Source organism: Cicer arietinum, chromosome 1, assembly GCF_000331145.2.
Source record: "Cicer arietinum cultivar CDC Frontier isolate Library 1 chromosome 1, Cicar.CDCFrontier_v2.0, whole genome shotgun sequence".
Lineage (NCBI taxonomy): Eukaryota > Viridiplantae > Streptophyta > Magnoliopsida > Fabales > Fabaceae > Cicer > Cicer arietinum.
In genome coordinates, this window is record NC_021160.2 from 31,073,332 (window position 1) to 31,086,210 (window position 12,879).

The window sequence follows — 12,879 nt, forward strand, 5'->3', positions numbered from 1 at the left end:
TAGGGAAATTTCAATTTTAGTTCATGCATTTTTTTTTATACTCTACTCTTTTCATTTCATAATTTTTCACTTTTGCTATGGAATCTGATAAGGTTGGTCAAGCAGTCGTGTTCGGGCCCACAGCCAATCCGGCCAAAACTGTAGGTGACATATGCAGGCTCAATCCCGACCGGTTGCAATAATAGTTTGGTCGGTTCACGGGTCTTTAGGTTGTGTGGATTTACAATTCGGCTTATTTGAATTGGGCTATTAGTGACCCATTTTAAAATATGGTCCTAATCATTCAAATTTTTAATTTTTAATTTTAAAATAAAAAAATTTGGGCCAAATTTTGTTGGCACAATGTTCCATTTTTACTACTTGCAAAAAAAAAAAATTACTTTAAGCAAAAAATTTAAACTGTCAATTTTTTCGTAGAAAAAGTCATATAAATATGAAATAGTCAAATATCAATTTGAGAAGGAAAAATTTTAGTTCACTTTTACTTGGCTATGAAGTTAGAGATGTTCCATCAACCAAAATAAAGTATACAAATTAAAGAAATTTAATCGTTTAATCTTTAAAATTCACAACAACAATGATTTTACCACCAACTTGTTGGTAACAAGCATAAACATGCCACACCAAAATTGTTCAAATGTTTAAATTACATGTAACCAGAATTATAATTTAAAATGGAGATCAATTAAAGACTTCATAAATTGAGTATCACACAATGATTTATTCACACATGAAGTTTATGTACAAGAGAAACAATACATAAGTTATGTGACCCGCAAATAAAATCAAAAGTAAACATAATAATTTATACATAATATAGATGTATAAATGATAACCTTAAAATTAATTCATTTGACAATGTAGATTTCATAGATGTATAAATGATAACCTTGAAATTAATTCATTTGACAATGTAGATTTCCAGCAATGAACTTTGAAGAAACATATCATTCACATGAATATCATTTAATTGATTAGCAAGTCATTAATGAGAATGAAAATGAGGAACTATATTTCAAGAGTTCATTGACTTACCCCAAGTGTATGAAGATTACCTTAACATTCAAAGGCAATAGCTATATAATACACAAACATAAACAATGTAAACAAATTTGCAACATCAAAACCATAAGAAAAATGACAACTATAAGCATACACATTGAATAAGAAAATCAAAACCATTATCGATATAATAATGAAGCAAAATAAAAAACCATAAACAAATTTAATAAACTATCAAAGTAAAACAATACAATTTTTGAGACAAAATCGTTGAAATTATAAATTATAAGGATAAAAACCCCAAAAGCATAGAACCATAAATATATATATATAAGCATTAACATAAAGAAAAACAAATTGAAAATAGAAAATAAATAAGATATAATTTACTATAATCATAACCATACACATTATCCAACACATTAAAAAGAGAGAGGCATACAAATATCTAATACACATTATCATATACACATGTAACCATACAAATATTGTTTAAACATTACAAACTAATCATTGGTTCAAAAACAACAAACTCAAATTATAAAAAAAAAAGTTATAGATTTTACTTTTCTTCGGTACCAATACTTTTTTCTTTGTTGCTACGAAAATCTTGTTGTATCCTTCCAAGGAACAACATAGAAAGCCTCAAACAAAATAAAAGTTAAAATTAGGAAACTACGCAAAATGAACTTTATTTGAGGTTGATGACTTTTCATACATGCTAGAAAGAACCAACATAAGATTTGTTGTGGTCTTTTCCTTTGCAATGTTAAAAGTAACATTATGAGATAACGTTAATTGGATAACACCAAGAGCTTGTCTGTCGAGAAGTTTCCAATCATCTTCCTTCATTTAGGCTAGTTCTTTCCTGTGAGAGGTTGATACAGGTTTTTTTGATACAAATAATTCTCAATTTGCATCTTCTAAAAACCAAAGTCCGTAACAACAAACTTTTCAATTTTCACTTTTTCTTCGTCTGCAACCATTACTCTCACTTAAATATGATTTCCTTAGGATCGTTCTCTGAACTAGAGCTCTGATACTAGTTGTTAGGAAACAATGCAAAATTTCTTGTGGTCAGATTAAAGTGAAAGTAAAAATGCGGAATAATAACACACAAAATTGATAACATAGTTTACAAACACTCACAATCTCTCACTACCCAAAACCCAATTACACCAAAAAATGTCACTCTTAGAAATTTCTCTAGCTCTCTTGAAATTCTCTCAATGTTTGGATTCTCTTCAGGTTGGAATGAATTTCACTCTTCATCCATCACCTCTATTTATAGTTATTTAGATCACTTGCTTCATGAGTAAGTTTCTTAATGGTCAAGTTACTTCATGGCTAAGCAACTTCCTTCATGGCTAAGTTTAATTAGTTATTAAGTTTACTTAGTAGCTAAGTCTTATCTTGACTTTAACAATCTCCCACTTAAAGACTGATTTTAATCGGTCTTCACACCTTGACCATGCAGCAGCCTTCTCTGGTCTGTTACTCTAGCAGGCCAACTGAAGTTGAGCACAACTTCAGTTTGTTGATGGTTACTACTTTTGTGAACATGTATGTTGGGTTCCTACTTCCTTCAATGTCAACAACTCATCCTCAAACAGAGTTATGATGAAGTGATAACGAAGATCAATATGCTTTGTTCTGGAATGGAATGCTGAATTATTTGCCAAATGTATTGCGCTATCACTTTCACTATACAAAACACTTTGCTCTTGGATGAAACCCAACTTTGTTAATAACCCTCGAAGTCATATTATCTCTTTTCTAGCTTGATATTGATACGTACTCATCCTATGTTGTGGATAATGCAAACAATCTTTTGTATCCGCAGCAATAATTAATTAGCAATCTCTAGAACCTCTCCTTTTCACCCAATGCAAATGAAATTGTTTGAACTATAGCTTCACCAACCCAACCTGATCAACCTGCATTCAAAACTTGTGTAAAGGAGAATGACACATATCACTAATCCTTACTACTTTTTTTCATGGACATAACACAATCTGTATTTTATAATCAACATTGTTTTTTCAAAACACTCCTTAATATTTGATTACTAACACTATAAACTTTTAAGCTTAATATTTGATTACTAAATCCATAATTTTTTTATATAAACATACAAGTTAATATTTGATTGTTATAATTTATAAATTTAGTTAATTAACACTGCAATTTTTTTATAAACACACACACACATCAAAAGTTTTTAGACCAAAAAGCCAACTTTATTTTAAACCATGGTTGGTAACTAATGCACCAACTAACAGACAATGTTAAACAATGTGTTTCCTAATCCCTAAAGGAAAAGGGAAAATGTTGAAAAGGTCATGAAAATGGAAAAAGAGGTAAACTATATGTATGGAAAGCATGTCTAAGTGGTAAAATGAGTTTTTTTTTTTTTTTTTTTTTTTTTTTTTTTTTTATATATATATATATATTTATATATATAAAAAAATGAAGTTTAAATATGCAAGCAAGTTAAAATAAATGCAATACATTTTTTAAGATGTATGAAGATGCTGAAAAAGACAGAAATATGACATGCAGTTATATATAGAATAAATGTCATTTAAACGTTTTTGCATGTAATATTTAATCCAACTCTGGACTGTAAGTTTGAGAATGAAAACTTGAAGAATACACCTTGAAAGAGAATATACTTGTTGTTCCAACGAAAACCTATCACTAATTTTAAAAACTAAAAGAAAATAAGAAGAAGATAAAATGTCAAGAAAACTTATAAAAAGAGCTTTTTTGGTGATATTGGTGAAATGAGTGGAATAGATGAAAAGAAAAATGAAATGAAAGGAAAAAGATTTGAAAATGCTACGTGAAAGGGGACTGCAAATTGCGACGTGTTGTAAAATAAGAGCGAGTAAATTAATATTTCTTTTGATAATTAGGTATAAATTTTTGGTAACTGCTGTTTAATAATGTTAATGTATTTATTTAATCATTTTAATAAAATATACTGAATTAGAAACATAATATCACATAATAAGGAAATTGCTGACTCAATGTGCCACTTCAACACTTTTGCATACTTAGTTTCTATTAGAGATCAAAAGTGAAAAAATCTAATAAGAGTGAAATTTGAATTGAAGAAAAAAATACACTAAATTCAATATTATATTATAGATACCAAAATTACGAAGAAAAAAACATAAAACATAATTTGAGACTCAATTCGATAATTAATTTGTTAAAGTTGATTCATGAACAAAATGAGTCGATATCGAGTTAAAAAATGAGCTTGCTAAATAAATAAGTTGAACATGAGCTACCTATAGTTCAACTGGTTTGGTTCATGAATCAATATATATATATATATATAATCAATTTTATAAAACTAATTTTATATAATTTTATTTTTGTATGAAATAAATTTCATTTTGGAGTTGTTAAAAAAATTAATTTAAGTATAAGTATTAAAATATTTGAAGATGATATTTAACACATTGTAAATGTTATTTTGAAACGAAATAAAAATAATTTGAAAAACTAATATTAAGAATTGTCAACAAGTCTAAATTGAGATATTGTATTTGTTGTTTAAGTCAACTACTTTCGGTGATAATATTTATAATTATAAGCATTATTTTGAGATAAAACTTGTGTCAATTAAAAGTTAAAAACAATGTATAAAATTCTTATTGATACCATGAAGATAAATAAAAATGTTTTAAGTATTATATTATAGCTCAAAGTTAGTTATGTAGTAATGTTTCACACTTAGAAATGTCATATTCGGTTAACTATCCCCAACTTCACTATTAAGGTCTCACATTAAAAATTATATTTCATTACACTCTCCCCAACTTCACTATCTTTTTTTATATAGAGAGTACACCACCTACATAGAAATGAGAAAATTAATCTCAGAATATTGATTTTTAAGTCTAATCTTTAGTTAAATTTTTTTAATTATTTTTTATTAATATTTTAATTTAATTGAAAGAACACATTTGTTCGTCTATATTTTTGTTTTTTTTAGTTTATTTGATTCAAGCTATCGAACTAAATCGAATTGCTTGTGAATATTAATCGAATCAAATATGAGCTATAAAATAAGTTCTCACAAACTCGAGTCGAATTTCGATCTAAATCAATTCTTATCGAGTCGAGTTATGCATAAGTTCGACTCAACTCGACTAATTTCTTGTCATATAGTGTTAACACAAAACTTTAGGTGAATAGATAATTTGGTTTCTAAATTTGGCACCGTTCGTCAAATTAGTCTCTAAATTTTGTAAATTAACAAATGCATGATTGAAATTATAAAATATCAATTAATATTCTTTTGTAAACTTTTGTTGTTTGATATATTAATGTATCACTGTAACTAAATATGTGGATTATCAAATTTAATGAAATTTTATCATCTTAAAAATAAATTTGTGAATAATTATAATTGTGCATAAACTAGTTATTAACAAATTAATCTATAAAAAATTTAAATTTCATAAAAAAATTTAATTTATATTAAAATAATATTGATATGAGATATACATAGCTGAATCAAATATTCAGTATCATAATTACTAATAATAAAAGTTTTTTTTTTATCTTAAAAAAATAAAATATACTACTGCTCTAATTAACTCATACAACTTTGAATTTTAGCTTAAAAATTGACAAAATTTTAAATATAAACTAATCAATATTTTATAATTTGAAAGATATAGATGCTTAAAATTTTGTATGTGTGCAATCGGAACATTCATGAGTTGTATATATGTTATATCACATTAGACTAGATAGAAAGAGAGGGCAAACATGTCAACGAGCACCCAAGTGGTGGTTCTGGACAACGGCGGAGGTCTGATCAAGGCAGGATTCGGCGGAGAACGCGACCCATCCGCCATTGTCCCTAACTGCCTCTACCGACCTCAATCCTCCAAAAAATGGCTCCACCCAAATCCCTTAAACACCACGACCGCCGAACAAGACCTAACCTCCGCCGCAGTCCGACGTCCTTTGGATCGTGGTTACCTAATAAACCCTGACCTCCAGCGCGAAATCTGGTCCCACCTCTTCACCTCTATTCTTCGCATAAACCCATCTCAATCCTCACTCCTCGTCACTGAACCCCTCTTTACTCTCCCTTCCATCCAACACTCTCTTGACGAACTTGTCTTCGAAGACTTCAACTTCACCTCTCTCTACGTTGCTCACTCTCCTTCCCTTGTTCACCTCTACGAGACCAGTCGCAGGCCCAATGGGCTTCTCTCTAAAGCCCAGTGTAGTCTTGTTGTCGATTTTGGTTTCTCCTTTACACACGCCTCCCCTGTCTTCCAAAACTTCACCCTCAACTACGCTGCTAAGAGGATTGATTTAGGTGGTAAGGCCCTCACAAATTACCTGAAGGAACTTATTTCCTTTCGTTCCATTAACGTTATGGATGAAACTTTCATCATCGATGATGTTAAGGAGAATATCTGCTTTGTTTCCCTCGATGTTGATCACCATCTTAACATTGCTAGGAAGAGGGGAAAAGATAATGTATTGAGGTGCACATATGTGCTTCCTGATGGTGTCACCTACACAAAGGGGTTTGTTAAATATCCAGAACAAGCAAACATGTATCTTGCCGCTCATGGTAATGCCCACCACGGGGAGCAAATTGCCCAACAACAACCCCAGGAAGAGGAGGAAGAGGAAAAGGGCAATAAGAAGAACATATTTGATTTGACAAAAAATGTATTTGTTTTGTTGCCACTTTTTGTTTTAAGTTCATATTCATTTCTTTCAATCTTATTCACTTTTTCTTGCTTTTGCTTTCTGTTCTATAGGAATTTGACTTGACAAATGAACGCTTTCTTGTCCCTGAGATGATCTTCCGGCCAGCTGATTTGGGTATGTTCTTTTAGTACTTCCATTCTAGTGCTATTTTCAAATTAGAACATTATTCCAACAAGGTTTTACCATTTTATGATTCTTCAAACTGCTAAAATTTGTATTCAGATAGGGTAGATGTGTGGACTGCAATATAGAACATTCGAATTTACTTAAATTTTTGGTTGGCGGGTTTCTTAGTATTAATTTTTTTTTTTTTATTTTCTGCAAAATGCTAAACAAAATGATTAACAGGAATGAACCAGGCTGGTCTACCAGAATGTATTGTACGAGCAGTTAATGCATGCCACCCACATCTCCACCCCGTACTCTATGAAAGGTAACATCCATTTGATTTCGTGATCCTTTTTGTGGATTGTTGCCTTTTCTTACCTCTCACTCTCGTCTTTTGATGCCGTGTTAATTTTTTTTCACAGCATCATTTTAACTGGTGGAAGCACCTTGTTTCCTCACTTTGCCGAGAGACTGTAAGTTTTTTGTTGGGGCTAGATGCATTGTATGTACCATGATACCATAATTTTTTTTTTTGATGGGGTGGCCACGGTTTGTTGTTTTTAAACCAAACCAAATAGTTAATTCACTTTGAACTTGTTTTAGTATTGAATCAGTTTCATAACTTGTGTGGAACCTCACACAATAATCACTGAAACTTTCACAAGGGAATGAAGCCTCACCCTAAGAGAGGTCATTGCCACCTTCCTGTTTGACGTGCCACTTCATACAATTCCACCCTAATGGCCTAATGGATATTGACTCCTCCTCTATGAACGCCACTGGTAACCACACTGAAAGCTCACCGCTCCAAAATCCAAGCTTTCTTCACCTGTACAGGAAAATGATAAGTAGGCCTGGGTTAATAAACCTTAACTGGCAAGCTCCTAAAACCATTAGCAGTGTTGCAAGCTCCTAAACCATTATGAATCAGTGGCAAGCTCCTAAAACCATTAGCAGTGTTGCAGATATTTGATCCATTGTAATATATTGAATGCACTTTGTCTTAAAATTGAGCCTTGAAGCTTTTCACAATGGAAAAACCCGAAAAATAACTAATCAAGAAAGTAATATGTTAGCAGGCCTCCTATTAAGAATGTGTATATGAGGCGCAGGCCCAATACAAAAGGTCCAATAATATTTAATTAAATAGAATAAAGATTACATTAGGTTGGTCATTCGGTTGTTTCATGTTTTGTTAAGGATGGTAGAGGCTAGGCTCTCTAAGTCCTAGTGGTTAGGATGGTTTTAGTTGTTATTGTATTGTGTGTAACAGTTTTATAATTCCTGTCCATTGTATAACTATTCCTGCTAGAAGTTATTCTGCTGATTGTGTTCAAAATAATAAACATTTGCATCTATATCCCCTATCCAATACTTATCCAAATGTCAAAGAACTATCATAATAATGGAATTACTTCTTTTTTTTACATGGATGCTTTTGGGAACCAAATATGAAATATGGGAGGGAAAGGAGATGTACCAGTCTCAGAACTTGGGCGAAGCTGGTGGCACGTAGTCCATGATTTGAGAGATAACATTTCTAGATCACAATTTGTGGATCTGGAATTTGAGAGTAAAATGGTTTGGGTTATTTAGAAAATCCAAATCTGAATAATAAACAGATTTGATTTATCCATTTGTTTACATGGTTTGGTTATTTTAACTGTGATTTACTTCAGTTTGAAGTTTGGTTCGGCTTTATTTTTTGTCACTTTGGTGTCCTATCTTTTCTGAATTTTGTAGAGAAAAGGAGCTTCGGCCTCTAGTTCCTGATGGCTATCATGTGAAGATAACTACACAAGAAGAGTAAACTTCTGTCATAGGCTGTTTAGTTTCTTGTAAGTTTGTAATTTCCACACACGAATTAATGGTTCTTCTATAGCCCCCTACTAGGTGTTTGGCGTGGAGGATCTCTCTTGGCATCGAGTCCAGATTTTGATGCCATGTGTGTGACCAAGGCTGAGTATGAGGAGCTTGGTTCTGCTAGGTGTCGCAAGAGATTTTTTAACTGACCAATCATACCGTGAATTCAGCCATGCAAATCTTGTATGTAATCTAATATACTGGTTAGTTACTTAGATTAATTCGTAAAGGTCGTGTTAATTATTCTCTAATATTTTTCTAATTACTACAGCTTACTCACACAAATGGTGTTAGGAGAGAAGGCAGTGGGTTGGCAATGCAACAAGTGTGTAAACGAAGTTGCACCAGATACTTGGAACAAAGTTGTGAAGTCTGAATGACATACATTTTCTGGGATATGGGTTCCTTAAAGTAAAAAGCTTCTGCATCTCCTGCATATAGGTCAAAATTTAGGGTATTTGTCTTTACAAGATACTACAAGGTCAAATACCCACCCAACATTTTCATTCTCTTGACAAAGTTATGCCTAAATGTAGAAACTCAAATATAGAGAATCCAAATTCCATTCTTGGAGAATGATGCTGGCAGACTGGTATTTTGGATTTGTGTCTGAACGATGGTGGCAACTTTCCTTCTATTTGTGCAGCAAGCATGACGTGCTTTTGGCATGCCAACTAATGTGGTATTCGACGGATTTTGCATATATGATGATGATATTTAATATAATATCCTTTGTCTGGACTCAAAAGTTAATATTAAATAATGTAATATTTATTATTAGGACTTCGAAGTTATTGCTTTTTCAAAGGGTGTAACTAGATTGAGACATTGTGCGGATGTAGAAATGCTTTTGTTTAATATATTTATTCTATACTAACTATAAAGAGAATAGACTTTTGTTGTGGCCTACTCATTCATTACCTATAGGCTTATCTTGATGAGAAATCCATGCTTCAATTTCATTATTTTTTTTCTTCCCAATTGAATTAGTTTGATACATGTCTAGTTATTATGTTGTTATCACCTTCAACTTTTTTTTTTTGTTTTTGCATAAAATCATTTTGTTGTTTTTGCACTCTAATTGTATAGGAAAGTCAAATGCATTATTAATGTGTATGTTCAATTTTCTATAATGTAATTATACTAGTATAAAACTTGTGCGATGCACAGATAATTTTATTTAAAAATGTTTATTATAATAGAAGTTAGATAATTTTATTTAAAAATGTTTATTATAATAGAAGTTATATTATGTGAAATTTATCAAATAAAATTAATGATAATATAGATTAGAAAAATTATATTTAATATACAATCAATATAAGAAATTTATACTTTTGAAAAAATCAAAAATTGTCACACGTTGTATTGAAAATAATAGTTGTGGTTAAAGTGAAGAAATTTTGATTAGAAGATTGATGTTAGTGAAGAAAATTTGTACTATATAAAACAAAATTCATAAAAATTAATTCGTATTAATTTTTGTTGTAGAAATATTATATATATATATATATAGAATTTTTTTTTTGTTGAAAATAAAATATTAGTATGTAAATAAATAAAAAAATCTGTAAGTATTCCTATTGTGTGTAAATATTTCTGTCATTATGTGTATTTATTACATAAAATCTATATAAAAAAACTTTCGTTGTGTAGTTGAAACACACGAGTTATTCAACATGTCTTTCAATATTCTCTTATCATTCAAAATGGTATCTAGAGCTTGTTGAGAGACAACTCTAATCTTCAACTACCCGGTGGACCCACAATCTCTGGTGAATTATTTTTTTCTTCGAAAAACCGTGTTCTACACTTTGATTTCTCCTCCCCGTCTTTGCTACATTGTTTTCACAATTTTTTTTCAGTCGCCCACGTTTTGCCGTCATTGTTGTCGCTCTCTTTGACGATCTTTTTCGACAAACGACCACTCCAGTAGTGTCGTACACCCCAGATCGGCCCACCCCTCAACGAGCGTCGTTAACAAGCCTCCCACACGCCGCTTCTCTCCACACACGTGATATCCAAGCGCCACCTTCTGCCACCACGCGTGACGACGCGTCCGACAGCCGTTCATGACGTCGCTTCTTCAGGGGCACTCACCTCATCCCTCTAATTCCATATTTGCCCTGGGTTTTTAGTTTTGGGTCATGGATATACAAGTTCCAGTTCAAACAACCCATGTTTTCCCAGTTCATATGCATTTTCGGCACTCATTACCGTCTATGACGTCTCTGTCTGAAATAAAGAGCATCTTTACGAACTACATCATGTTTCCTCTCCCTGTCGAAAATTTGAATAGATCAAATTATGATAGTTGGGCCACTGACATCAAACTTTGGAAGCTTGGTCAAGGTTACGAGGACCATCTCACTCAAAATCTTGACCAGATGGTTGCAGATGAAACATCAAAACTGTAACACCCCGATTTTCAAAGCGAGGGTGTATTTTTTTTTTTTTTTTAAAAGAGATTAAACTAAAATAGAGAAATAAATAAGGAAATGCTTTTGGATAAATAATTGAGTCATTATCATTTACAAGCAGCAGAAAAGTTTCTCCAAATATAAATCCAAAGCATTTACACAACAATAAATGGTACATGGAACCCATTCACATAAGATGTCAAACTGACAATATTAGTATAAGTACAATTTTTCAAATTAAAATACTCTAACCCAAAAAGAAGGACGTCTAGTCCCTATACATCAACCTATTCTGATCATCCTACCAAAAAACTATACACCCTGAGTGATCTCCACGCGCCCCGTGAGATCCTCCTAACGTAGCTCCAGTCAAGCATTCCCATCCGTAGGGTACGAACCAGTAGGATCGTCCTGGCTCTCATCTGAGGGCAAAACCCAGATTTCCACAATAGTTGTAAAGGGTCACCAACCGAAATTAACAGATAACACATAACATTTAAGTTTTAAATGCACAAAATAACCTTTCAACTAAGCATGCACCTTAAAAGGATTTCTCATATGCTAAAAGTTCATGTAATGCTTGCCAATTAAAAATGAAATCAAAATGAAGTTCTCAAACCATCAAGTAATACATAACTGACCAAAGCATTGATAAATCAATTGAGCAATCGATTATCTAACTCAAAATAAGGATTTCTACTGAGCCAATCGATTGCCAAATCGATTTGGTCAGTTCAGCTGAGTTCCTGCATGACCAAATCGATTTCTAAATCGATTTTGTCAGTTTTTCTGAGCTCCTGTGTTGCCAAATCGATTTCCAAATCGATTTTGGCAGTTTTGCTGAGTTCCTGCCTCTCTGCCAATCGATTTCCAAATCGATTTCTTAAAAGATTTTGAAAGACATATTTATACAATCGATTGGCAAATCGATTAGGTTAAAATAGTGAACTTCCTGCAACTCATCCAATCGATTGGGAAATCGATTTCCCTGCTTATTCTTCCAAAAATACTTAAACTAATTCAATATCATTCATACACAATTCCACATCTTAACACTTAGCAATGATAACGCAATCGCTACAACATCATGAGTTTCGAAATAGTATTGCAATCAAACATGCTATCACCAAATTCCAAAACATAACACTTAACACTTATAACACAATTACTACAACATCATGGGTTTCGAAATGGTATTGCAATCAAACATGTTATCACCAAATTCCAAAACATACACTTAACACTTATAACACAATACTACAACATCATGGGTTTCAAAATAGTATTGCAATCAAACATGCTATCACCAAATTCCAAAACATAACACTTAACACTTATAACACAATTACTACAACATCATGGGTTTCGAAATGGTATTGCAATCAAACATGTTATCACCAAATTCCAAAACATACACTTAACACTTATAACACAATACTACAACATCATGGGTTTCGAAATGGTATTGCAATCAAACATGTTATCACCAAATTCCAAAACATAACACTTAACACTTATAACACAATTACTACAACATCATGGGTTTCGAAATGGTATTGCAATCAAACATGTTATCACCAAATTCCAAAACATAACACTTAACACTTATAACACAATTACTACAACATCATGGGTTTCGAAATGGTATTGCAATCAAACATGTTATCACCAAATTCCAAAACATAACACTTAACACTTATAACACAATTACTACAACATCATGAGTTTC

The 12,879-nt window shown here is 31.8% G+C and overlaps 1 protein-coding gene across 2 annotated transcripts; it reads left to right on the plus strand.

The window, feature by feature from the left end:
• Positions 1 to 5,730: 5,730 nt before the first annotated feature.
• LOC101507453 (actin-related protein 6) lies at positions 5,731 to 9,640 on the plus strand. 2 transcript variants are annotated; one of them, XR_001144812.3, is made up of 7 exons: positions 5,731 to 6,717; positions 6,810 to 6,873; positions 7,108 to 7,192; positions 7,290 to 7,340; positions 8,611 to 8,673; positions 8,761 to 8,913; positions 9,002 to 9,219. XR_001144812.3 is itself a non-coding variant. In XM_004488359.4 (7 exons), the coding sequence occupies exons 1-6, from the start codon at positions 5,794 to 5,796 to the stop codon at positions 8,877 to 8,879; spliced, it is 1,317 nt and encodes a 438-aa protein (XP_004488416.1). In that variant the 5' UTR covers positions 5,733 to 5,793; the 3' UTR covers positions 8,880 to 8,913; positions 9,002 to 9,640. The 2 variants fall into 2 exon arrangements, 1 of the variants encoding a protein (XP_004488416.1); XM_004488359.4 differs by having other exon boundaries at positions 5,733 to 6,717; positions 8,750 to 8,913; positions 9,002 to 9,640.
• The last annotated feature ends 3,239 nt before the right edge of the window (positions 9,641 to 12,879 follow it).